Genomic DNA, 25,124 nt, shown 5'->3' on the forward strand with positions numbered 1-25,124 from the left:
TGCTGCCTGGCCTGCTGTGTTCATCCAGCTCTACACCTTGTTATCTCAGATATATTACTGTTCTGTGGTTATAATTGATTCAGTAAAAGATGGACAATTGTGTTTAAGATAATTATAAGCACAATGAGGGGTCATTTATAATAAACTTGTGGCAAAGCGTTTCATTGTCTAACTAATAGGCCTTGCTGCAGTAGTTGAGTTATCTGTGTTGAAGTTCTGTTGGTTCTGCTCTTTGCAATGGCATCTCAATGCACTTAGAGTACTTTTGAAAGCTTCTTGAAATCTCCTGCTAGAAAACCAATAGAGTAGAGGATCCAAGCAACAGTTCACATTGGCAAGCACAATAGATGTATAATAAATATCTTCGATCTTGTACAGCAACTCGCAACTCTCAGGGTGGAACTGTTTCACTGTAACAGCAACTAAACGCGACACCTGTACCGGCAAACAGCAAATGAGAAATATAACCAGAGACACAGCAATCATCCCTATCGATTTCACTTTCATTGCTTTTCCCCTTGCAAGTGTGGTATCCATTTTAACGATATAAGATCCAAGCAGGATATAGCAAGTGACAGAAACTCCAAATGGGATGATGAACCCAGGAAATAAAATTACCATACTCCATGTGAAATAGACAGTTGACATTTCTGTTTGGTGCACGCGTAAACATTGGGTAATGTTATAGACTTCTGATGTTTTGAGGACAAAAAAGAACGGCAATGCACTCATAAAGAGGAAAATCCATATGCCTACACAAATTGACTTCACAAATCTTTGGTCCTTAAAAATGTTATGTTTAGTTAAACGTACCACTGTGATATACCTATGCATGCTCACCAAAGTCAGAAAGTAGATACTGCCATACATATGTATGAATAATAAGAACACTTTTAACTGACACAGGAACTGTCCAAATGGCCAATGATTTGCCATGGAGAAACAGCTGATCATAAATGGTGCTACTGGCACGATTGTCATATCTGATAAAGCCAAATGAAACTGGATGATCATTCCGGTTTTCCATTTCTTGAAGCGAAACCAAAAGGTATAAAGGCTCAAGGCACTCAGGATACAACCAGTTAGAAAAATCACACTTAGAAAAATAGGGATGAAAATAATCAGCTTCTGGGGTCTACATGCAGTGTTACTGATTGAAGTATTGTAGGTCATTGCTTCAAAGGTAGCAGAACTAGTAGATTAACTAGATTCCTCTGTTGTTTTACCTAGGGAAATAAGCAAATATGCATAATTAAATAATAATTTTGTAATAATAAACTTGCGGTTAATAATGCACATTGAATATGAAATTAGCACTGTCGGAAGAGCACGGGGAAACTTCTTAGGTATTGGGAAAATGCTTTGCGTTTTCTTAGCTGAAGCAAATCATTCCAAAATTCTGTGTGAGTAGCACCATTGAACTGAAGTCATCCCATGGTTGGCACAGGTTCCCAAATCACAAATGGGCCAATGGCCAACATAAAAAATGGAAAGTTGCTAAAGCGAAACATAGACCACTCGGGAGTCATAAATTATGGCAAGTTTGAATAACACTCAGGCATGAGATCCAAACAAAAATTATGCTGTCAGATTATTTTCCAGCTGTATGGGAATCTTCAGTTGGGAATCAGAACTGAATTGTATTCTTACTGCAATGGTTAACTGAGTTTAAGACAGGTCATGTCAATTTTAACTGTGGCTGTGTAGAATTGTCAATCTTAGCGAACCCATTCCATGACATGTTATTTCTACTTCAGGCATTTGAGACCTCCTGAAAGCAAACCTCTTCTTTAGAAGAAAAATGGCCTGCTTTTATAGAATGCTTTTCAGTGCTTTGGAATTAGAAATATAGAGATTTTTAAAATTTAGGAAACACAGTAGCCAATTTGTTCACAGACATTCTGCTTTTGTGATTCAGGTTGAGGGATAAATTTTTGCCAAATTTCTAGGGGTGAACCTTCTTTGAAATAGTGGCACTGAATCGTTCCAATTCACTTGAGGCCACCGAGGGGGACCAAACAGTGGCTCAACTATATTCGCTTCTGATCATATTATACATTGCTTCTGACCAAAATGTTGAATAGCTATTTTCTCCAGCCATGCTTGCTTAATTTGGTGCAAATCTGGAACTATTGGAGTCAGAGAACAGAAGATTAAGCTTTTAATTTTGATCAGTGCATTGGTTAACTTTCAGCTTAGAAAACTAATACTAATCACTGACATTTTGCCTTGAGATATCAAACAATTAATTTCTGAGGCAATTCCATGTATAGTTGCCACCATGTAAACATTTACTGTCAGTGTGGGAAAGTGGCAGTACATAAACTGTTAAATGGACCATTGACCTGCATGGGCTCATTGATCAGGCACAAACAATAAGGTTCCCTTTCAGTTTCTTGTTGCATTGTTCTGCGCAGTACCAGATATACAAATTTAGCAATGCCAATAAATTGTACCGAATAAAAACCTAAAAAATGTTGTAAATCAGAAACAAGAACAGAAATTGCTGAAAATGCTCAGCAGGTATGGCGCATGTGTGGATAGAAATCAGAGTTAACATTTTGGGTCAAGTGACCCTTCCTCAGAACTACAGCAGTCTCACATCCCAAATCAAAGATTCCCATTCAGCTCGAAGATAACCTGATGTAGAATTCTTGTTTGGATTTCACACCTAAGTGTTAGTCATACTTGTCGTAATTTGAGACTTCTGAGTGGTCTATTTTTCGCTTTAGCGGCTTTGCTTTTTCTAATATTGGCCATTGGTCGACTTATGATTTGGAACTTTCTGCCAATCATAGGATGATCTCAGTTCAATGGTGCTATTCACACCTAATTCTGACTTCTGGACACGGATGCTGCCAGACCTGCTGAGCTTATCCAACAATTTCTGTTTTTTGTTTCTAATAAATTGTATATTCAGCACAGGTAAAAGACAAAAAAGATTTAAATTATCTGCAGACCCATATCATTGCTTAAAGTTGAGATCCATCTCAGTGGTAAATGCAATAAAATTGCATGCAAGTTTCCAGCCCATGGGGGAGCATAGTGGTAGTTATAGAGAACTGAAAAGAAACAATACTGCAATGTGTGTTGTTGAGAGGCAGAAAGGGACATATTATTAAAGGTGTTTATAAATATATAAAACAAATAAGTATAATAAAACAGTTAAACTGTGTAGTTCAGTACATTATAAGGTAATGGTTCTGAATGGGTTAAAGTTCATATTACATTGGCCTCTCCCAATGTGACTGATGTCACGCGCCATCTGTGAATGGAGGCTTTTTCTGTTGTTTTTGGAGGAAGCAGATGTGTCTGTACAGCTACCTAAGGTTCTAGGAATTATGCTTCAGCTAATGTAGTTATAATTGTTGCTAATATGCAATAAACCTTGTGATTTAAAAACAGTCTCTGTTCTGTAGGTACCCTAGGATGATGTATTCTCTATGATTCATCACAGGTAAACTCAAGACAAGCAAAAATAGAAGGAGAATTAGTGGCAGTGATTAATTTAAACAATCTTTGCCTAGTGACGCATGCTGGAGATGTGGCAGAAATTACAAAGTAGTACAGTGACCATCAGGAAAAATGCTGCAGCAAGATCCACAAGAAGTAATCATGTGGTGTTGTTGATTTAATTCTATTTATCAGCAACCAGGTGCAGCAGTAACTTAGTTCCTGTGATTTTCAGAGAAGTATTGATGAACTTATAAATGATGCTTGTTATTCTCTGTAAATCTTTGTGAGGTTGAGTAGTAGGCAACAGATTATAGAAGTAGAACATGAAAATTAGGAGCAGGAGTAGGCATTTGGTCTTTCGATGGCTGATTATCTGTTCCTGCTTTCTCTCCCCTCCCTTTTGATAGCTTTAGCCAGGGAAACTATATCTAGCTGCTTTTGAAAATTATGCAGCATTTTGGCATCAACTGCTTTCTGTGGTATAGAATTCCACAGGTTGGTTGAAGAAATTTCTCCTCATCTTAGTCCATAGACTGTATCCTTAGATTGTGACCCTTGGTTCTCGGTTCCGCTCCTCCTGGTCATTGGGAATATCATTCCTGTGACAATCCTGCCTAGTCCTGTTACACTTTCCCAGTTTCCTGTGAGATTCTTCCCTTGTTCTTCTAAACTCCAGTGAGTATAGTCCTAACTCATCTAGTTTCTCTTCATACACAATCCTGCCATCCCAAAACCAATCTGATAAACCGTCATTTCACTCCCATGATAGCCAAAACATCCTTCCACAGATAAGGAGACCTAAACTGCACACAATACTCCAGGTGTGATCTCACCAAGGCCCTGTATAATTGCAGCAAGTCATCCTTGCTCCTGTACCCGAAACCTCTCGCTATGAAGGCCAACATGCCATTTGCTTTGTTCACCACTTGCTGCACTTGCATTGGTTACTTCCAGCAACTGATGTAACACCTCACCCTTTCCCAATTTTTCACCATTCAGATAATAACCTGCCTTTCTATTTTGTTACTAAAGTGAATATCTGCACATTCCTTCACATTATATTTCATTTGTCATGCATCAGCCCACTCACTCAACTTGATGAAATCACGCTGAAGCATCACTGCATCCTTTTTACTGCTCACTCTCCCACCCAGTCAACTGCAAACTAGGGAGGAAATTGCATTTAATTCCCTCATATCCGCAGTTACTATATATTGTGAATAGCTGGGGTCTAACCACTGATGCCTACAGTATCCCATTCGTCAGAGTCTGCCATTTAGAAAAAGACTTGTTTATCCCTAATCTTTGTTTCCTATCTGCCGGCCAGTTTTCCACGCACGTCAGTACATTATTCCCCATCCCATATGCTTTAATTTTACATGCTAATCTTTTATTCAGGGCTTGATCAAAAATCTTCTGAATGTCCCAGTAAATCGCATTCAGTGGCTCCACCTTATCAACTCTACTAGTTATATCCTCAAGAAATTCCAATGGATTATGAGGCATAATTTCCCTTTCGTAAATCCATGCTGACTCTGTCCAATCTTCTTACTGTTTTCTGAGCGCTCTGCTATTAAATCATTTATTACGGACTTTAGCATTTTCCCAACGACTGATGTTGGGTTAACCAGTCTATAAATCTTTGTTTTCTCTCGACATCCTTTTTTAAAAAGTGGGCTTACATTAGCTACCCTGTAATCCATAGGAACTGTTCCAGATCTACAGAACCTTGAAAGATGACCAGCAATGCATCCATTATTTCTAGGGTGATTTCTTTGTAGATGCGGATAATCTGGTCCTGGGGATTTAATCTCACCAATTTTGTCAATACCATTTCCCTACTGATACTGATTTCTTTCAGTTCCACCCTTTTGCTAGATCCTGTGTTCTTGAACAGTTTTAGACGGTATTGGACGTTATAATGTTTACCATTGACTCCATCACTCCTTTAATTAATGTTGCCCAATTTATCATTGCTAGTTCATACCATCACAGTTAAATTTAGGACCCTAGTCTCAGAATCAAATGTGACACTTTCCATCTAAATAAATAAATTTATCATTCAATAGGCATTTATCCCCAAGAAGCCTTACACAACTAAATCGACAATTATTCCTTTTTCATGACACAACACTCAGTCTACACTGGCTTGATTCTAGTTGATACCTTTAGGTGATCCAGAAAAGAAAAATCTTGCGCACATTTGAGGAATTCCACTTCAAAATCTCGCCCCATTTCACCAGGGCTAATGTGAAGGTATAATCACCATATTCCTAGTCTGCTGTCTCATTAAGGAGAAGACTGGCAGGTGATTTAACCTGAAGATCACCACAGTCAGGCAAGGGGAGAGATTCAGAAGGTGGGATCTCTTGTTGACCCCAGCCAGTGTATGAATCAAACCCACATGATAGGCATCACTCTGCATCACGATCTAGCTGTCCAGCCAACAGAGCTAACCAAAGAATACAGAACCTGATGCAAAGTTCACCACCACAATATCATTGGTCTGCAAAATTCCTTAATGGTTCACTATCAATTTGGATACAACTGGTTTTAGTTGACTTATTTTTTGATATGCTTTTTCTCCTACTTGCAAGGACACTAGCAACTCTCTGGTCCTCAAATAGCCACTTTTCGTTAATAAAGAAACCGATGCAAGAGCCATACACGCTCTGAAGGACTAAACTTCATGGAAGAGTGGAATATTGTGTTGTGTACTTTCTTAGACCCTTGAGTCTTAATGGATTGAGGAAGAAGGGAGGAGTGTGGCTATTGTGCTTTGATTGCTGATGATTCTCAAAATCCTTAGTTCTCTAGTCATCTAGGCACTGCTTGATCCATACTTTCACAGGATCCTGGTAACAATGGAAACTATTTAACTTTCAGTAGTCTGCACTACCAGTTTTTTCTTTGCACTTTTCAAACTTTTCTGACTTTCTTTTTAGTCAACATTAAAATCATTCTTATATTTACAATCTTGGAATGATTTTGGACTCAACAACACCATCCAAGACTGCTTACTGGTGGTACTTAAGAGCAACATAAAGTGTACTCTGTCCCTTTACTAATGCTCAATGCTACACAGGAGGGAACAGTTTGAGATGCTTTATTCTACACTTCATCTTCACTTCATCTTTGGCTGCAATTTTCCATTTTGTGCTCCTCTGTCTGACCAAAAAATAGCACAGGCCAGGGAAATCAGAAGTGCAAAGTTCCAGCAATGTACATCCATCTGAACTGGTGAAAGGCTGCTGTTGTGATTAGCCTAGAGTGGTCTTGTATTTCTAGTCAACTGATGAGAAAATTATCCATAATTTCTCAATATGACTGACCGCTAAACCAATCATTTTTGTTGTTTTGGTCCATGAAGATAGAAAAAACAGAATTTTTGAACTCATTAAAATAGATTGTATGAAGGTTCAATAATCGTTATACAATAGTTTAATAGCAATATAACATAATATAATGATAATTTATTATTGTAGCACACAAGCTTTAATAGAGCTTAATTCGAGCCACACTCCCCAACTTTCTCATTTCTGTAAGTGACTGTCAATTTTATAGTTCCGTGTCTATTGCTCCTACTCCCATATTCTTCATTAAAGTGATTCGACATCATACATGAGCTTATTACCGACTGTCCATGATATAATTGGCCATGGGAGGGAATAATCTCAGCCAATCAAGGTCTAGCGAGTTTTGAGAAGATTTGTAGCTCAGGTTGAGGTTCTGGATGTGAATTTGCTCGCCTGAGCTGGAGGTTTCATTTTCAGACGTTTCAGACGATGTTACCTAGAATGGTGATGAAACGTCTGAAAACGAACCTTCCAGCTCAGCGAGCAAATTCACATCCAGAATCAAGGTCTATCCAGATTTCCAGAAGAAACTACTGGATAACAACTGGACTGGTTAAGATCAGCTAACTGCATGGCTACTTATTCCTATAGTCATTTGGGACACTGTCTGGGGCATCTTCAGCCCTCCCGTGCTTCCTTATGCTTTGCATAAAGACCCATAACATATAGCTAGAAACCTTAGTGCTCATTCTTTTGCATGTGCAGCCCTTCCTTAGAGCATCAGTGGCCAGATTCATTTTTCTAAAAAATGCTCCATCCATTTCTTGCATCCATAAAGTATCTCCTCCTTAAAAGATGCAGACTGCCTTTAAGCAGTGTTGCCCACTCTCAATATTGGGTCCTTGCCGATGTTCAGTCAGCCAACAGCATGCATGCAGTCATTTATAACAGCAAGCAGCACCAGGTTAACATGCTGCTTACATTGTAATTAACTTAGTGGGTTAGTGAAGTAGTGCAATCCCTCATCTGTTTTTATCTTGCCTGAATTTTATCTGCAAATCAAAAGATCTTTTATACTATTCTAAAATGAAAGCTCTCTGGCTTGTCCTGACCATTTACATTCTTCTTCTCTTTCTTTCCTTGCCTTTAGCATAGTTCCATCGATGCCAACAGACATCTATCATGGCGATCAGGGCTGATTTCTATCTGCTCCTTGTTCCCCATCATGAGCACTGTACAGAAGAGATCAATGGAAAATAAACAGCAGAGAGATCATGCCTAGCTTATTTCCTCAACCCGTTTCTGAAGCAAAATAGTGGGTCACTCAGATCAGCTAATTCAGCAGAGATACATGATGAAGCATTGAATCATCTGTCTGGATGAGCACGAAATGGCAGTTTTTATGGTTACATATTGACTGACTACGTTCATTTTGACTTCTATATCATTGCACTACCAAAATATTTCCCTTGCTTGATTGATAATGAACCATTATACTTGATCGGCGCAGACTTGGAGGGCCGAAGGGCCTGTTTATGTGCTGTAGGTTTCTTTGTTTCTTTGTTTAATGGAACACTAAACTATAACCAAAAGTGTGAAAAGCTGAACTGTTCTGATATTTTAGAGGTATGCGCACATTATTTACAAAGGAATACCCAATATTCAGTGAATTTTACAGATCAACAGCCACTTTGAGAAAGAGAAATCACTTCATTGGCATAAGGACACTCCAACTAAATGAACAAGTGAACAATTTTAAAGTTATTGTTGTGAAAAAATTCTACAATAATTCACCCAATTTGGAATTCATTCGGTTCTGCTTGTTTCATTTGAAAAGTCAAGAAAGAAGAACAACATTCATGAAGGACTTCACGGTTTTGAAATGCATTCCCCCAAAAATGAAATGCTATGCTGGCTTTTATATAACCAGTTTTGGATGAATAAGCCACATACAAACTAATCACGAAGAAAAGTAATTGGCTATGTGTTATTTTCTTAGTTAGCAGCATGGTGGCTCAGTGTTAGCAATGCTGACTCACAGTGTCAGGGGCCTGGGTTTGATTCCACCCTCGAGCGACTGTGTGGAATTTTTTACATTCTCCTTGTGTATGCGTGCATTTCCTCTGGCACTCTAGTTTCTTTCCACAGTCCGAAGATAGGCAAGTGAGGTGGATTGGCCATGCTAAATTGCCCCATGGTGGCCAAGGATGTGTAGGTTACATGCATTAGCCATGAGAAATAATGGATGGGGGATGGGTCTGTGTGTGATGCCCTTCAGAGGGTCAATGTAGACTTGTTGGGCCGAATGGCCTGTTTCCACTTTGTGGGGACTCTATGATTCTGTAAATAACACTAAAGTGTTTCAGACAGGGTGTTTAATGTCTGTGCCTTAAAGAATTGATAATATACAAACTGATATTTTCATTACTCTTTGGCTGTAATCTAGTGTGGCGGTTTCACCAGTTAAGAGTCATGTTCTGTTTTTATTCATTTCCTTTTTTTTAACCATTGATAATAATATACTTCTCATCCAAGTACATACAAATTGTTGGTGATAAATCTCTGCATTGACAGTAGTCTTTACCCCAGATTCCCACACCATCCTTAAGGCACTTTTCCTGAACTAAATATCTAGTTTAACTTTAAAGATTGACATTATGGTCTCTGCATCAACAATTAGTGCTGTCTTATAATCCTGTGTGGAAAGAAAAACAGTTTTTCCTCTTCTCTTTCCTAAATCTCTAACAATTTTTTTAACTATTACTTTCTCCTCTGAGTCACAAAGTGATGGGTTCAAGTCCCTTGCAGGGTTTGAATTAAAATATCCAGGCTGATACTCAAGTGCAGTATTGCTGTTAGAAGAGCCATCTTGCAGATGAGATGTTCAATTGAGGCCCCATTCTTCTGTTCAGGTGGGTGTTAAAGACCCCACAGTGTTATCTCAAAGAAGAACAGGTTAGCAATCCCCAGTGTTCTGGTCAATATTTATCTCTCAATAAGTATCACAGAAACAGGTCATCAAGGTCACATTGCTGTTTGTGGGTGTTATCTGAATGCAAACTGACTGCTACATTTCCGATATTGCAACAATGACTTGTCTTCAAAAGTTCTTTGACACTTTGAGACCTTTGAGACTGAGTTAACGTTTCTAGTTTGGTGACACATGGGACTCAAAATGTTAACTCTGTTTTAACTCTTCACAGATGCTGCTAGACCTGTTGAGTTTCTTCAGAAACATTTCTGTTTTTGTTTGTTTCATCATTTCACATGTAGCACAAGGAAACTTTTTAAAACAATCAACTCTGCCATCCCCATGAGACACGATGAATTGCCCTTTCCAGTAATGTCAGTGTAAAAGTTCTTTTAGTCAGTGTAAAAGTACAGGTCGTTATATTTCATTAACACATTTAAAACAAACTCTATTCAAACTGACATTTGGAAGGGAGAAAGGAGAATACAGAATCTGAAAACAAATTGATGACACCCACAAACCAATTTTTCAGACATACACATAAACATTAAATGCACATCTCAATATAAATTTATGCTATAATTGTATTTTGTTCCAATTTACTAAATTAATGTTAGAAGGACTCAATTGCATTGCTCTTGTCAAAACTATAATTAATCCCTTTAGAAATGTAAGCATTCTAATTTCACTTTACAATTCATTCATGCCAGACACAACATTACTAGTAGAATGATAAGCTGCTTTACACATAACACTTAATCTATTTTATGTTCACCTTGATATTCAATATCTACATTCAACATCTACACTGTATCTAATACAAATTGTCCCCATGTAACAGTGGGTTAATTGTTTTTAAAGCAAACATAGCAGCATCAAAATACCTTTCTAGGCTTGAGTCTTGGATTGTGGCTGAACAGTCATTTACGGTCTGTAACCAAATGCAAGTGTGAACTGTGGTACTGGCTGCTAGTTTTACATATAAAAATGTGGTATGTGGGAAGCATTGAAACAGCACAAGGAATGAAGCTTTGACTTGGTTATAGTCAGCCTAAAGAGTGGGTCCGAAAATAAAAATAAAAACATCTTCTCAAAGTGTGTGCTGAAGTTCACTTCTACTACCTTCTCCATAAAATTTGGTTCTATTTTATAGTTTAAATGGAATTTAAGATCTGTACAAATGAGACCTCCCAAGTGTTCTATTACATTCATATTTCCTGTGATGTTTGTCCATGAACATTTTCAGGAAGCAGACTTAAGGTTATCTTCAGAGAGAGTCTCCACTGGGTGTTGACACCATTGAAAGGGTGTTAATTTTTAACAGCCAGCAGAAACGTGTTTACTGGTACTTCTGCACAATCAACTGAAGTATCAACAGGATCTGTCTTCAAAAATGCAGAGGAGGTCTTATTCCCATACTTGTCCCACAGCCTGTGGTTTTATCTCCGGTCTGAGCAGGGAAATCACTGTAGTTTGGCCATCGGGTGAAGGCCATTCAGAAGTACAGCAAAACCAATATAATGTCTTTCAAGGCAACGTCTTTTACAAAACAAGCCTTTCTTTTGTGGAACCAAAAGGTACAAAGCTGACAAATAACCCAGATAACATTCTTCAAATTAGCTCCAAGTTAATACATTTGAATTTTGAAAGTAAAGAATCAGATTTGACATCAGTCAAACCTATTTATTGACTCAGAATTAAAGTGGAGCACAGTATGATCACAGGAGAATGTGGTAGATTATGAAGATATCAAGCAGTTTGCACACCATTGAGATACAACCAATTAGTGCCATCAAATTATTGCTAAAACAAAGTGTATAAACTGGAGCAAGCTTTCTGTGTGTTTGTGATATTGTAATGATCTGGGAATGATTTTCTCCATTTATTATTTTTAATAAAAGCTGTGAATCCTCTAAAACAACAAATTGATATATTTCATAGAAATCACAAACACCTTTTAAGATGTATGATATCATAATATTTAACACAACTGGGGAAGCCTCCCCTGATTTCTTTATGTTATTTTTATTAATAATGTTACAACATTATAGTGGATACTGGAAGTTGACTGAGTTATAAAGGATAGGAATGGCTAAAAATAGAACACTGCACAGATCTTTATGGACAAACATTGGTGCCTGCCCCAGAAAATGTTCACTTCCAAGTTGCTGACTGCCATGGTACAGCACCATTACCTTTACTGTGATGAAGTTATGACTTAGAATTTAAAACAGCGGTGGCCCTGCAGCACAAATGAAATAAAAGAGCTCTTGCAGCAGTTATACTTACAGAGACCTGTTATAATAATAGATCAGCAAGGCTATAAAACGAACTCAGGAAGCGCAGTTACCGAATACACATTCAACTGTGCATGCAAGCACAAAAGAAAACAATTAATTGGTACTACACTGACTTGAATTGTTCCTCATACCAGTACTACAGCGAAGAAACTACTGCCTTCTTTAGAGAAAAAAAGGTAAACAGTCTGCCAAGGAGAAGTCACTCTGAGCACTTTCACTGATCTCCTCTTGAATAATGACACTTAGAAAGGTTCTGTGGTCATTTCATGCGAATAAACCAGGCAGAACCGAGAAAAAGCTCGTAGGGTGTAACTGGGTTTTTCCCAGTTCTGTTCTTAACACTCTAGCAGGGCTGCAGTGGGACACAAAGATTAATGGCTTTGGAGATAAATCACAAGCTGCATTGCACTTTGAAGACAGCAGCCATATGACTCTGTCCCTTAAAAGACAACTCGAGATATTTTTCTGGTATGTACTCAGCATCCTTGCATTCTAGTCTGCTAATGATTGCGGTTTTACTATTTCATCATATTTACGCTCTGTTTTATTGCTTTTCTTACTGTTTGATGCTTTAAATGGCAACATACAAATCATAAAATCCTTAACTCTCAGGAACTAATCAACAAAATATTTAGCCAATATATGAGGGCTATTATTATTTAAAACTTTAATTCAATCCACTTATACAATAACTATGCTTCCAAACTGTGATGGATACAATACTAGAATACAACAAATATGAGCTTTTGATATTATGACTTGCCAAGTCTGTGTTTCTTAAATTATTGTTAAAATAGTTACCTTGGTATAATTCCTATAAAGATTCAACTTGTTATTGTATCTTTCTGAAAAGACAAAGCATTTAATTTAGTCACATCTCAGACATAGCACATCTTTTGCAACACTTACCTTGAATGTGGAAAACTAAAATATATTCAATTTACACAACTGTGGAGATGCTTTGTTTGAAGCATGAAGTACATAACTAGTGTCAAAAAGGGAAGTGATGTTCCAATGATTAAGTAAGTAGTGTATATGAAAGGAAGTGAAATAATATGTGCAAATTCAACAGTGACTGCAAAGCAATGTTGTTCGTGGAGTGTACATCACGTGATTGATGGGATATGAATAGATGTTTTTCCCTTCTTAGTTTCATACTGAGGATTCCAATTTGGTTTTGGTGATTAGGAATTAGTTTCTGTCTTTTTAACATGGAATTATAATGAAAGTTTTGGCAAAGATCTGTAGCTCAGGTTGAGATTATTGGCTTGCTCACCAAGCTGGCTTGTTCTTGTTCAGACATTTCATCCCCGTGCTAGGTGACATCATCAGTGGAGCCTTCAATGAAGTGGTGTCATTCTAGTCTGCTTGAAATTTATACTGTTTGTTCCGTTATGGTGAGTAGTGTCATTTCTGGTTTTGATCTGTATGGGTTTGTATATGAAGTCCAATTCAATGTGCTTGTTGATTGCATTACAAAGCTCCACCTGTATAAATTCCAAGTGGAGTAGAATGACACTGCTTCATTGGAGGTCTCACTGATTATGTTACTAGCATCAGAACATCTGAACAAGAACAAGCCACCTTGGTGAGCAAATTAATAACATCATGGAATTATAATCACATGCTGATTAAAGATATAATTAACCAAATCTAAACAAATGGGCTAATCTAAACTAAGTAGACTGAATAAATACAAGGTTTTCTTGAGCAAAGGAAAGAAGAATTTCTTACCTATAAACCTCCACAATTAAAGCAATAAAACATAACACCAAGCATGCACATGCACAAACACAGGTAATAAGTTTAAAAGAGACAGTGGTGTGAATAGGAAAAAAATAAGGCTATGTAGTTTAAAAGTCTTTAGCGTCTTTTAGGTGTTGAATTTTAAACATGAGGCCACTGTTGACTAGTTGTTGACTCACATCCACAGCAATAACAGCATCTATTGATAATTTTGTGTTCTCAGTGAATAGTTGTTATCAAAAGTTGTCTTTTCACCAGATGCTTTATTCTAAAAAGATGGAAGTAACAGGCAGAGAGAGTGAGAGAGAAAGAGAGAGAAAGAGGTGTCTGAATCTTACCATATTTTGCAAATGTGCCAATTCCAATGCGTTTCATGGATGGCTTTTCTCCATGATGCTTAGCAAGTTTTTCTCGCATGACTATCCCAAACTCACCTCATTACCTCTCTACTACTCCCCTATTGCACCCTATTTGTCCAGTCCTAGCCCAATGATCCTACGCACTATAGAAATACCTGCCACTACTGGTACATCCCAGCATTACCCCATCCCTGGGTCTGATGCCACTTGGAGCCTCAGCCATGTATCTGGTCAAGTGCTGGTTATTCAATGTTGATCTCCACCATCAATGTATTACCACAGAACCTACAAAACAACACACCTCACACATCACATAGGTGACCATTCCTTGTGTATACAACTGCCCATTCCTACACCTAGGCTGTATTTGTGCTGGTCCACACGACTGCAGCCCGTTTCACAAGCCTCTGGAAGTCACCGTTATGCTTTCTTGAATGCCCACCAAAGCTCAGTATCTTCTCCATGATGAATGTGGGGCTGTCACATGCAGGAAAGCTTCCAAAAAATTGCAAGAATTAACCTTTGTTTACAACAACTTAAATTGAACCGATACGAAACAAACAGGAGCTGCATTTTCCTCTCAGGACTTAAATTCTTGCACATTGTCTTCTAACAATTTTACAGTCTATGATTAATCATAGGTGATATTCATCCTTCTCAATATTTTTCTCCTCAGAAGACTGCTCCCAATCTTCCAGGTCTTCTGCATTCAATACAGCCATTCATTGCCTGGTGTCACTGTCCAGAAAGCATCAAGCTGCAATTATACAGCACACTCTGTCCAGAATGTAGTGCAGGAGCCCATCTGAACAGTCCAACATTGAAACCAAATCTTCAGGAGGCCCATTGGCTTTCATCAAAAAAAATGGGCTATATATTTTATCTACACTTAGCCTCCATTATACGATGATGGAGCCATCAGCTGTGGTTGCAAACAGCAGCCTTTGTCTCCCAGTAAACATCCTTGAAAGGCTTAAGAACATAAGATGTAGGAGTGGAAATAGGACATTCAGTGCATCAAGTCTGTTCCCCATTCAGTTAGATCATGGCTGATCTGATCATCCTCCATAGCTTTTCTGATGAGTGTCTGGAAATCCTTGCCACATGGAGGCATGGGGCAGAGCCTTTGTGTATATTTAAGACTGAGATAGATAGATTCTTGATCAGTCAGGGAATCAAGGCTTATAGGGAAAGGGCAGGAAAGTAGACATGAGGAATGTCAAATGAGCCATGATCCTATTGAATGAAGAGAGCAGTGTTGAAAGGCTGAACAGCTTAATTCTATTTCTTTTGATCTGATAGTGCAGTGCCGAGAAGCAATATATCTGTCCCATATAACTGATGGCTGCCTGGCTTTGTGTCTCAGCTAAACTGCAAGTCAAGTCAGAAGCGCTGTGAGCCTTTAAGTGTGGCTGAGGGGGCAAAGTGCCAAGAGGTACGGCAAGGCAAAGTAGGGACACTGTGTGTGTCCAGATAAGTGCAAAATTTGGGAGTGCTAAGAAAGCAGGTGAGTAGCCCTGAGATGCAACCTGGTCCAATCCCTGAGCTGTGTGCCTGTCTTTGCAGAAGTATCGCATCAAGAAGTGCTAGTGAGCTCCAAAGGACAGTATTAACGTGCAGAAATGCTCTGTAAGTTGGTAGGACATGTGCCATGGTGATGCAGACAGGCTGACACATCTTCGATGCCAGCTCCCTTGAAACTGAGGAGTGTGTGCCTGCTGATTGTCCATGATGGAGACCTAGGCAAGGAAGCAGTGAGCTGGAGTCACCAAGGTCCACTCGGAGATTCATGTCAGGAATTCTTGCAATTTATCTTTTGTGATAGATTGGAAACCTGCACATTAATGAGGTGAGATTAGATAATAATGAGGGTGATAATGGAGAATAATCCCCATTAATAGATCTTTTGTCACTCACTATTGAGAGTCTCACACCATGTCCAGAACATAGTTGAAAAATATAATTCATTCCTTCTGATGTCAGCATACTTGACTTCTCGTAGAATTTTCCCACATTTCTTACCATGCCCAGGGCCTGGGAAGATTGTACCCAGAATCTTCTAGTTCTTCCTGACGAATCTACTTTTCATTCTCTCTGCTCTGCTGCTTAAAGGCATCTGATGTAACATAGCTCAGTGTATATTCTAAAATCCACCTCCTTTGTCTTTCTAAGCTGGCTAACTGGCAGCTGAGTCTTTCATTTCCCAGTATGTGAAATTACCATCCCAGTGTGAATGAAAAAAGAGATGTGAATTTCTTGACATCAACTCAATGGCCTGGTCTTGGTATCTTTAAATAAAATAGTTATCTCTGTGTAGATGGGTTTGTCAGTCTGAGATCAGGTGACTACTGCAGCCACCTTAGAGTCTAAGTTTCTTTTTCAAAAGAACATTTTAATAAATATCTCTTTTTGTAATCAGGTGATGGAAGTATAAATTTGATGGTCCATATGGTTCATATTTATCATGTATGCAACACTTCCTCACCATTAAAAATAGACACAAACCATATTTTGTTTACAGTGGATGTTCTATTACTGGGTCAACATGAAATAACAGCTGTAAAGACCATATCTTTTTTCTTTTCCTTTGGGATTGCAAACAAAGAAAGGATGTGATTTTCAGTTTGGATCAGATGTGTATTTCAGGAGTCATCAACATGTCTACAAGACTCTGACTGGATCCTGGCCAGGTGGAGAGCTTATAAATAAGCATTATAGAGGCTGAAGGTCCCAGACTGCATGACACAGCATATTTCTTTTTCTCTCTGTGGAGCGAAGTTGCCAAGAACTGAAAGAAAGCTAATCTCTCCCACCATTCGTTATGAGCTGTTGTTTCAGACCAATGACTGAAAGCCTCAGACACTGCTGACCTGTCTTTGGCCCTGTTTGATTCTGCGTGCACTCTCTGGTCCTAAATTTGGATCCAAAATGTGCTTTGACCAACAGCTGCACTTGTTTCATTTGCCCAAGTTTTAACCCTTTACTGCTCAGTTCTACAATTTCAGTTCCAGATTCAAGCAATTTTACAGTTTGGTCTCTCGAAGATTAGATGGTGGTAGTCCAAGGTTTGCCTCCTGAATGGTGCCTGCACCTCACTTTCATTTAACGTTACACCAACCTGATTTGATTGGTCGAGATTAGAGACTTAGTCGTGTTGTTTGGATGCTCTTATGAGTGAGTCTGTGTTTAACTCACTGATGTGTGCTTGTTGGCATCCGTCAGTGGTGCTTGATGTGAGGAAATGTGCCCCCCCCCAACTTTGTTTTGGGATTGAGTTTCCCCATAACCTTACCCATTTTCCTTGGAACACTGCTGCCATCAGGTGGATGTTCAACTTTAGCAGTGCTCCCCTGTGACTTTTCCAGCGAGGCTTCACCTTCAGTTTCTGGACTGTCTGAGAACTCCTTTAATCTTCCATTAAATATGACGTTAAGTCATGTGTTTGTTGGATCTCTGCCTCTGGGCCTGTCATATTCTTGTTACCTTCTCTTGTCCTTTTTTTGGCCTTCTTTTACAGCTATTGGCCTACCTTCTTTACCTTAAGCTCAGGCCTCAGATACTGCTGACCTGTCTTTGGCCCTGTTTGATTCAGGTGAACCTTCCAGAGTCATCCCAAATCTCACAGGTTCTCCTGTCCCATAGGGGCTCCTGAGCCTTTCTTGGTTCCCAGCCTCTATGCCATCTCCAGCTCTTTTGATCCAAGTGAATCTTCATGGGTCACTCCAAACCTCATTGATTTTATTGGGCCCTTGGACTTCTTGACGTCTTACGGTTTCTGGCCTTGCTGCCAAATGCTGCTAGCTTTACTCAGTTATTCCAGACTTTCTAGAGTTCCCTTTCCAATCTGGGGGCTAATAGCCAATAAATCCCAATTAAATATCTCTCCCTGCATTGAAAAGCTTGGGACAACACCCACTGTTGAAAGGCGCATAATAAGTTTGTCTGCAAGTAAGCGTTAACTGGGACACTTTCCCATGAGCTATGTTATCAGCACGCTGGAATTTTGTTTGCTTCTGCATGGAAAGTCTCTTAGTTTTCCTATGAGCAAGATCTGCAAGCACCACCGTCTGAGACAGTGCTTATTTCTCTCTTTAGTTGTTTAAAACTGTGGATGGTTGCTATTTCTTTTGACACAAACTCCTTACAGCTATCCTGCTCAACAGTCATCCCTGAGCAACCAGACACTGACCACTTTTAATGCAACAGACGGTGGTCTTGAAGAGTGAATTTCTACAGAAAATTGGAACCAATCTTTTACATGTCGTAGTTTCCTGAAGAGGAAGGACTTGGAGAATTAATTGTAAAGACTTAATTATTTAATTTTGCACCTCAATAGGAACAAAATAAATGAAACAAACCAGGAACATTAAAGTACAGAAATTATTTGTATGTTGGTCATTTTCTTGCCGGAATATTTCTAGCAATGACTTCTCTCCCCATTCCTCCATCAATACTTCTGAAATTGCCCGAGTGTCCATTCTTGGCTCCTGCCCTCTACCTCCGTTGTATATTGGGATCATCTTCTTAATGCAATCTTGGGAAGTACCTATTTCAAACAGCTAATGTTAATTGCACAGCCCTTGTTACCGTCAGAATGTGCTGATATAACTTTGTGGGTTTTCTTTTAACCACTTTAGAAAACTACTATTTGTCCATCATGATTGTATGGGGCTGGAGTCATTAACCCTGACCAATTAATAACAGCAGATTTCTTTCTTAAAGGGGATTAATGAACTAGTTGGGTTTGTATGATAACTGGTCATTGACATCACCTTTTCAGTTCCAGCTTATTAAACTGAATTGAGATTTTTAAACTGCCAAGTTTTCTGGATTATTAGATTGCTAGACCAGTACCCTAACAGTTCCACTAATATACTTCCTAGAGAAATGGAATCAGCTTCCACATTCATGTTGATGCTAGCCAGATCCAGCAGTTCCCTCCATTCCCTGAAATGCTATCACATTACTTCTCCTATGCCCTAGTTCATGCAGCAGAGTGGCTCAGTGGTTAGCACTGCTGCCTCACAACAACAGGGACAGAGGTTCAATTCCACCCTCAGGCTATTGTCTGTGTGGGGTTTGCACATTCTCCCTGTGTCTGCATGGGTTTCCTCCCATGGTCCAAAGGTGTGCAGGTTAGGGTGGATTGGCCGTGCTAAATTGCCTATAACGTTCAGGGATGTGTAGATTAGGTGGGTTATGAGGGATGGATCTGGGTGGGGTGCTCTGAGGAGCAGTGTGGACTTGTTGGGCTGATCTTTGACTCCTGCCATAAGGCCTCTATCTTTATCATCAATTTCATCTCCTTTCCTAGCTATGGTCTCAGGCTGAAACTGACCATTCACCATCTTCATAGAATCCCTACATATGGAAGCAGGTCATTCAGCCCAGCAAGTTCACAAAGAGCATTCAACCAAACCTACTCTCTATTCTATAACCCTGCATCACTCATGTCTGATCCACCTAACCTGCACATCTTTGGACTGTGGGATCCAGAAGAAACCCATGTAGACACAGGGAGAATGTGCAAACTCCATGCATATAGTCGCTCAAAGGTGGAGTTGAACCTGGGACTCTGGCACTGTGAGGCAGCAGTCTTAACCAGTGAACCGACATGTTACCCAAGTCCTACTTGCATGTCCTTCATGTCCTATTGGGCCCTTCTTGTGAACCTTTAAATGGGTGTGGTTATGTTTGCTGTGTGCATCTCTACAGGAAAATGATGCAGTATCGCAAATGGTTCAGTCTCAATTTCTGCTTGTTCTGAGGAGGCTACCCACTCAGATTTATCTGCAAGGTCTACAGTAATGTAATCCTGCTACCAACTTCTCCAATCCTTAACAAATAAAATTCAGTATTGTTTGTGTGTGGTCAGTGCCTTGATATATAGCATCATAGAGTTGCACAGCATGGAAACCACCTTGGTCCAACTTGTCCATGTCAACCAGGTGTCCTGGGTAAATTTAGCCCCATTTGCCAGCATGTGGCCCATATCCCTCTAAACCCTTCCTAATCATATACCCATCCAGATGCCATTTAAATGTTGTAATTGTACCAGCTTCCACCAGTTCCTGTGGCAGCATACACACACCTCCCTCTGTGTGAAAAAGTTGCCACTTAGGTCCCTTTTAAATCTTTCCCCTCTCACCTTAAACCTATGCCCCCTAGTTTTGGACTCCCACACCCCTGGCAAATGGCCATGCCTATTTACCCTATCCATGCCCCCTCGTGATTTTATAAACTTCTATAAAGTCACCCCTCAGCCACCGATACTCCAAGGGAAATATCCTCAGCCTATTCAATCTATTCTGATAGCTCAAACCTTCCAACCCTGGCAATACCCTTGTAAATCTTTTCTAACCCCTTTTAAATTTTACAACATGCTTTCTAGAGCAAGGTGGCCAAAAGTGACCTAACCAATGTCCTGTGCAGCTGCAACATGGCATCCCAACTCCTATACTCATTGTACTGACTAATAAAGGCCAGCATCCCAAATGCCTTCATCACTATCCTGTCTACCTGCACATCCACTTTCAAGGAACCTACGAATTTGCACTCCAATGTCTCTTTGTTCAGCAACACACCCCAGGACCTTACCTTTGAGTGTTTCAGTCCTGCTCTGATTTGCCTTCCTAAATTGAAGCTCATCACATTTATCTAAATTAAACTCACGTATGTGTTTCAGTCAGCTCGAACAAGAAGGACAAAAAATAACAATTCTGAGCTGTAAAAGATTCCTTGCTCGCGGCTCCATAGTGCAGCCTGCCTTCAGCACATTCACCAGTGAAACCCTATCCATAGCTTTGTCTTTTGAGGCCCACTATTCAGTTATTCTTTAGGATGCATTCTTCAGTCTCCACACAATTTAGATCACTCGAACTCTGCTGCTAGCATAATGTGCTACATCTAACTCTGATCACCTCATCATTTCTGTCCTTCCTGAAAAAAAGACACCTAGTGAATTCTATTCAAAATTTGCATTCTTCTATTCCAAACTATTCATAGCTTTGACTTTCCCAGGTCTGTTGCAGTGCCTTCCCTTCCCCTAATCCACAAACTCTCCCTCCTCCTCTGCTTTGCCTATTTTATCATTCCCAACTTTGTGATTCTGCCTCATCCACTGAGTTTGCATTCTGTGGACAAGTTCTTGTGTCTCAGTGGTTGAGTCCCTATTCTGGACTGGAATCTTGGATTCAGTTCCCACCTCAGGACTTGATGCTGACAGAGGGTGTGTCATGACATGACCAAACAGAATATCATTATGTAAACCCTTCCTATTCTGCCAGTGGCAGATGGTAAGAGTAGGAGAGATTCCTGGTCAGCAACGGTCTTCCCAAGTCGAAAATCTCTACTCGCCATTCCTGTTCAGAGAGAAAGTCACTCACTCATAGATTCTTTGGCGTTTCCTCCTTTTCTTCACTCCCTCTCTTCCTGCAATCTTCTGCTTAAAAGCTAGTTCTTTAAGCAAATTATTTATCACCTCTTTCAGGGACATTCAATCAAAATACTGTAACAATATGTATGGTTCCTTTTCCTACCATTAGTTGTGGTCATTTAGAAAATTACCTTAGCTCCCTCTGCTGGTACATTGATCTGCAAAGTAATTATAAAGACATTGTGAGGAGCTATCTGAATTGTTACAGAAAGCCTCGAACAGAAGAAGATTGGCTGGTCTATTTATTTACCAAGCAGCAGCATATCTGACCTTGGACATTACTGAATTCATTCATTCTGAATTAAAGTGCCACTGATTCAAGCAAACTAAACCAAACCAAACATCACAAAACTTCATGATAAAAAAGTGTGAAGCTGGATGAACACAGCAGGCCAAGCAACATCTCAGGAGTACAAAAGCTGACGTTTCGGGCCTAGACCCGCTCTCTGATGAAGGGCCTATGCCCGAAACGTCAGCTTTTGTGCTCCTGAGATGCTGCTTGGCCTGCTGTGTTCATCCAGCTTCACACTTTATTATCTTGGATTCTCCAGCATCTGCAGTTCCCATTATCTCTGATCGCAAAACTTCATTATTCTTACACCCAGTTTCATTCTAAAACTACTGCTTTTGGTAGTGACATGTTTGCTTTTGTGATTGTTATTTTCACCATTAAGTTCTGTCTTATACTTGGCCTCTAAATTCAGACATCTGCGAACTTCAAATCTGAACCTATATACCAACCTAAAACTCAACTTGGAAAAGTCCAAGATGACCAAAGCTACTGTTTTCAGCACATAGATGCTACCCTTCTCCGTGGTAACTGTCTGAAACTGAACCAGAATGCTCGTAACTCTAGTGTCATATTTCACTGAGTTGAGCTTGCTTTTCTTATTTCAAAAGTACACTTTATTCAATAAATATGTATGTACAGAGCCATAGAAGCAGTTCGATTCTCTATAGTAGAGTATACAAGAACAAACAAACATTGGACTTTGAATGTATTCAGCAAACAAACCAAAGGCACTTCTTACTCGTGCGAGATTATATTTGAGGTACCGGGAAGTTCCGATAACTTCGGCTGGAAGACCTCAGACGGTGGTCTTTCCCCACAGTGCCTTGGCAGCAGCTGCTCCAAGTTTTAATACATCCCACAGCATAATCCCAGACCTTGGGATATGCCAGTCTGCCACACTTCATCAAGGCCAACTCCTTGCTCTGGAAAGCACTGCAAGTTTCAGACAGACGAAAGTGCATCATTCACCGAGCTGAAGGCAATCCGGGTACAGTCAATGTTTCTCTTTTTGTGCATCCCTGGAAACAGATCATAGAGTCCTGCATCACAGACCTGCTTGGAATGAACCTTGACAAAATCCACTACATCACTCTCTCCAGGCTTCCTTTGCAAAGGAGATGTCTAACAGTCTCTAAACTCCCACAGCTGCATTGAGAACAGCATGCGGAGGTGTAGAGAGTCCGAGCCTACATGAAGAATCTCGCAGGTAGTGCTCTACTCACCACCAGCTAAACAATGGCTTGGTGCTTGTTGGAAAGTTCTGGTGATGAGGCACCCTACCAAATAACTTTAACAGTCTGCTCAGGGAACAAACCGACAGGATCCATCCTTTCCCTTTCCTGCAGGGTCTCGAGGATGATATGTGCTGACCACTTCTTAATGGACTTGTGGTCAAAGGCGCTTTTCCTTGCAAATTTCTCCACATAGGACAGACATTCCAGAATGATCCAACTATTTGGAGTGTTCCGTGACAACGAGGCTGGTCCCATTCTTCGCAACACCGGGGATGGGTAGAACCTCAGTACATAGTGACACTTGGTGTTTGCGTATCAAGAATGTATGTACAGCTTGATGCAGCTGTACATAGGTGGTCATCAGGATGAGAGTGGTGTTGGGTACATTCTTCCTGCCCTTGTACAGAGCTTTTTACATAATGTCCCTGAAGATATGGTCCATCTTAGACCTCCAGATACGAAGTGGAATTTGGCTGGGGTGACTGTAACAGTGCAAGTTCGGGAAAATGGCCAAACCTGTGCCACATACAACAACAGAAAGAGTGCTTCACACCTGATCACCAGCTTTTTACCCACAACAGAGAAAAAGCACTGCTCCCAAAAGCCCAGTTTCTGACTCACCTTGGCGATGCACTCCTCCCAAACTTTTGCCCACATCCCGGCTCTTCCGAACCATATTCCCAGCCTGTAGAGATAATCTGTCTTGATGGTGAAAGGGATAAAAGTTCATTTGGCCCAGTGCCCAAAGCACATGGTCTCACTCTTGCATTGATTTACCTTAGCTCCCAATACCAGTTCGAACCAGTCACAGATGTTCATGAGTCTGCACACTGACAGTGGATCCGAGCAGAAAACAATGACATCATTCATGTTCAGGCAGGCTTTGACCTGTAGGTACCCACTGCTTGGAATAATCACCCCCCTCAGGCTCACATCCTTCCTGATGGACTCAGCAAAAGCCTCTGTGCTACACAGTAACAAGACAGGAGAGAGTGGGCAGCCCTGCCTGACTCCAGATCTGATCGGGAAGGTTTCTGATTCCCACCCATTGATTGAGATTGTGCTAACAATGTTGATGTAGATCAGTCAAATCCAATTACAGATTCCCTCCACAATGCCCATTTTGGACAGCATGTCTCATCTGTAGGTATCCTGTCAAAGGCCCTCTCCTGGTCCTGGCTGATGAGGCAGCCAACCACCCCTCTGTCCTGCACATAAGTGGTTATATCCCTGAGGAGCACGAGATTGTACAGGTTTGGTCAGGATGAATCACCTATCCCAGAGAAGACCTGACCTGGTTGCAAATGGCCCTAGACAGGATTTTGTAGTCCGCATTCAGCAATGATATTGGCCACCAATTTCTAATTTCCTCCCTCTCCCCCTTCAACTTGTAGATGATGGTGACGACACCCTTCTCCATGGATTCGCACATGCTACCTGCCAGAAGCATACTGTCATACACCTCCAGCAGGTCCTGGCCAATCAAGTCTCACAGATCTGAATACAACTCGGCTGGTAAGCCATTGCTTCTAAGCATTTTGTTCTTTTCTAAAGACACAAGGGCCATGGTCAGCTCATCCAGAGACAATGACTGGTCCAGCCTCTCTCGAGTGCTGTCGTTAAAGACCTCCATGATAGAGGATAGGAATGACTGGGAGGCCACACAGGTCTGTGGGCTTAATGTCATACAGTCTGGCATAAGAGGACTTGCTGATCCTTAAGATGTCAGACTGAGATGGCATTGTTGACCCATTGTCTTCCTTCAGGCTGCTGAACACAGAGATCTATCTCTGAAGGTAATAAAGGCTGCAGCTCACAGATTTGGCGACCTCGGGCCCAGGTTTTCACCAGATCAGAGATTTTCCCAGATTCCAGGGGAATACTGTAGTTTTTAGACCATTCTGTTCTCTACCCCCAACCCCCTTTACAATGGTTAAAGTAAGAACTCTGTTTGTTACTGACCTTACAACAGTTAAACATCTGGAAAACCACTTTCTGCACTATAAAATATCAGAAATTTGCCGGGCCAGAGTT

General features: G+C 40.3%; 1 protein-coding gene across 3 annotated transcripts; it reads right to left on the minus strand.

Moving 5' to 3' along the window:
* LOC125465506 (lysophosphatidic acid receptor 6-like) lies at window positions 1–25,008 on the minus strand. 3 transcript variants are annotated; one of them, XM_048559116.2, is made up of 2 exons: window positions 23,712–25,008; window positions 1–1,226 (listed from the first exon to the last, which is right to left on the minus strand). In XM_048559116.2, the coding sequence occupies exon 2, from the start codon at window positions 1,171–1,173 to the stop codon at window positions 169–171; it is 1,005 nt and encodes a 334-aa protein (XP_048415073.1). In that variant the 5' UTR covers window positions 1,174–1,226; window positions 23,712–25,008; the 3' UTR covers window positions 1–168. The 3 variants fall into 3 exon arrangements, with proteins under 3 accessions (XP_048415073.1, XP_048415072.1, XP_048415074.1); XM_048559115.1 differs by lacking the exon at window positions 23,712–25,008 and adding an exon at window positions 12,933–13,036; XM_048559117.1 differs by lacking the exon at window positions 23,712–25,008 and adding an exon at window positions 12,155–12,230.
* Window positions 25,009–25,124: the final 116 nt, after the last annotated feature.

The sequence above is a fragment of the Stegostoma tigrinum genome, chromosome 29, assembly GCF_030684315.1.
Source record: "Stegostoma tigrinum isolate sSteTig4 chromosome 29, sSteTig4.hap1, whole genome shotgun sequence".
Taxonomy (NCBI): Eukaryota; Metazoa; Chordata; class Chondrichthyes; order Orectolobiformes; family Stegostomatidae; genus Stegostoma; species Stegostoma tigrinum.